The following is a 1,473-nucleotide window of genomic DNA, read 5'->3' as shown; positions in this document are numbered from 1 at the left end:
ATTGACAGAGAATGTACCTGCAACATGAATGGATCCATAAACACACCCACTGAGCCATGATGCAGTCACCATCTGCACACAGGCCCCTCTATTCATAATGGTCTCATAGTGCAAGGGACAGCAGATGGCAGCATAGCGATCATAGGACATCACTAGAAGGAGGGCAAACTCTGTGCCAGCAAAGAAAATAACAAGAAACACCTGTGAGGCACATCCCATGAAGGAGATGGAATAGCTCTTGTTCAGAGAGTTTATGATGGATTTGGGAACAGTGACAGAAATATAACAGATGTCAATTAAGGACAGATTTTTCAGGAAGAAATATATAGGGTATTGGAAATGTTGGTCAATGGTAGTGATTGCGATAATGCGGAAGTTCCCTATAAGTGCTGCCATGTAAATCAGCGAGAAGAATGTGGCATACAGCCTCTGAAGCACCTCATCATCAGGAAATCCCATGAGCAAAAATTCTGTGATTAGCGTCACATTAGTTAATTTCTCAGACATGATGATTCCTTTATCTGGAAATATAAGAACAATTTTTATTGTATCTTTAGAATCTGGCTTTTTGTTAGTTTTGTTATTCATTTACTGTAGAGTTATTCCTGAGGTGAAGCAGATCTTGCAAACTAGAAATTCTTCAATGCGTGTAGAAAATAATAAAATAGTCATTAAAACAAATTAGGATAATTTTTTAATATGATAGCCTAAAATTTATGCATAAAAGAAACAAGTTTTGCTCCACACATTCATAAATGAGGGACTTTTTTTTTTTACCTTGATGGAATATAGTAAATGTAATAGGAAAATTTGAAATTAAATAAAGACATTTGTTTACCCATTCTTGGAAATTTGCTTTAGTCCAATATGAACTGTGTTCTTGGTATATTTCTAGTTTTTTCTTTAATGCTTCAAGTTTTTATATAGGTTCTAGTGTTGTATTAATCACAGGAATAGAATTTAGTAATTCATCACCTACATATCACACCCAGTGCTCATCACAACAAGTGCCCTTCTTAATGTCCATCGCTCTTCTAGCCCATCTCACCTTCCCTCCAACACACCTCAGATCATCCTCTATATAGTTGAGATTCTCTGTTATGGTTTAAGACTCAACATGAATACCGAGAGATTATTCCACTACTTTTCTCTATTCCTATTATCCCAAAGGTAAGTGGGGAGGAAAGAGATGGGTAGAGATGGAAATTATCTTTGTATTTTTTTCTATGACAATGATAGAGACTATGATAGTAATATATATTTTCCATGTAATCAAGGTTACAATAAAATCACTAATATTTACAAAAAGACTTTAGGAAAATAATTTTTGACCTTTATTTGAAGTCAATAAAATCCTAGAAGTATTTTTTATGTACTATGAGTTGTGTACTTTTTTTCAATAAGGACACATGGCTACTATGCAGCTAATAAACAATATTAAAATACAGTGCTATCTTATTTTCATCATGGAAA

General features: G+C 34.1%; 1 protein-coding gene across 1 annotated transcript in view; it reads right to left on the bottom strand.

Moving 5' to 3' along the window:
- The window catches only part of LOC115294092 (olfactory receptor 14A16-like), a 10,593-nt gene extending 10,086 nt beyond the window's left edge, over positions 1–507 (bottom strand). Inside the window, exon 1 of the mRNA XM_029941792.1 lies at positions 7–507. Within this exon, the coding sequence (XP_029797652.1) occupies positions 7–507 (501 nt within the window). The remainder of the gene's footprint in view (positions 1–6) is intronic.
- Between the last annotated feature and the right edge of the window lie 966 nt (positions 508–1,473).

The sequence above is a fragment of the Suricata suricatta genome, chromosome 6, assembly GCF_006229205.1.
Source record: "Suricata suricatta isolate VVHF042 chromosome 6, meerkat_22Aug2017_6uvM2_HiC, whole genome shotgun sequence".
In the NCBI taxonomy this organism is placed as follows: domain Eukaryota; kingdom Metazoa; phylum Chordata; class Mammalia; order Carnivora; family Herpestidae; genus Suricata; species Suricata suricatta.
Note: the sequence above shows the minus strand (reverse complement) of the source record. Positions and strands in the feature narration are given on the sequence as shown.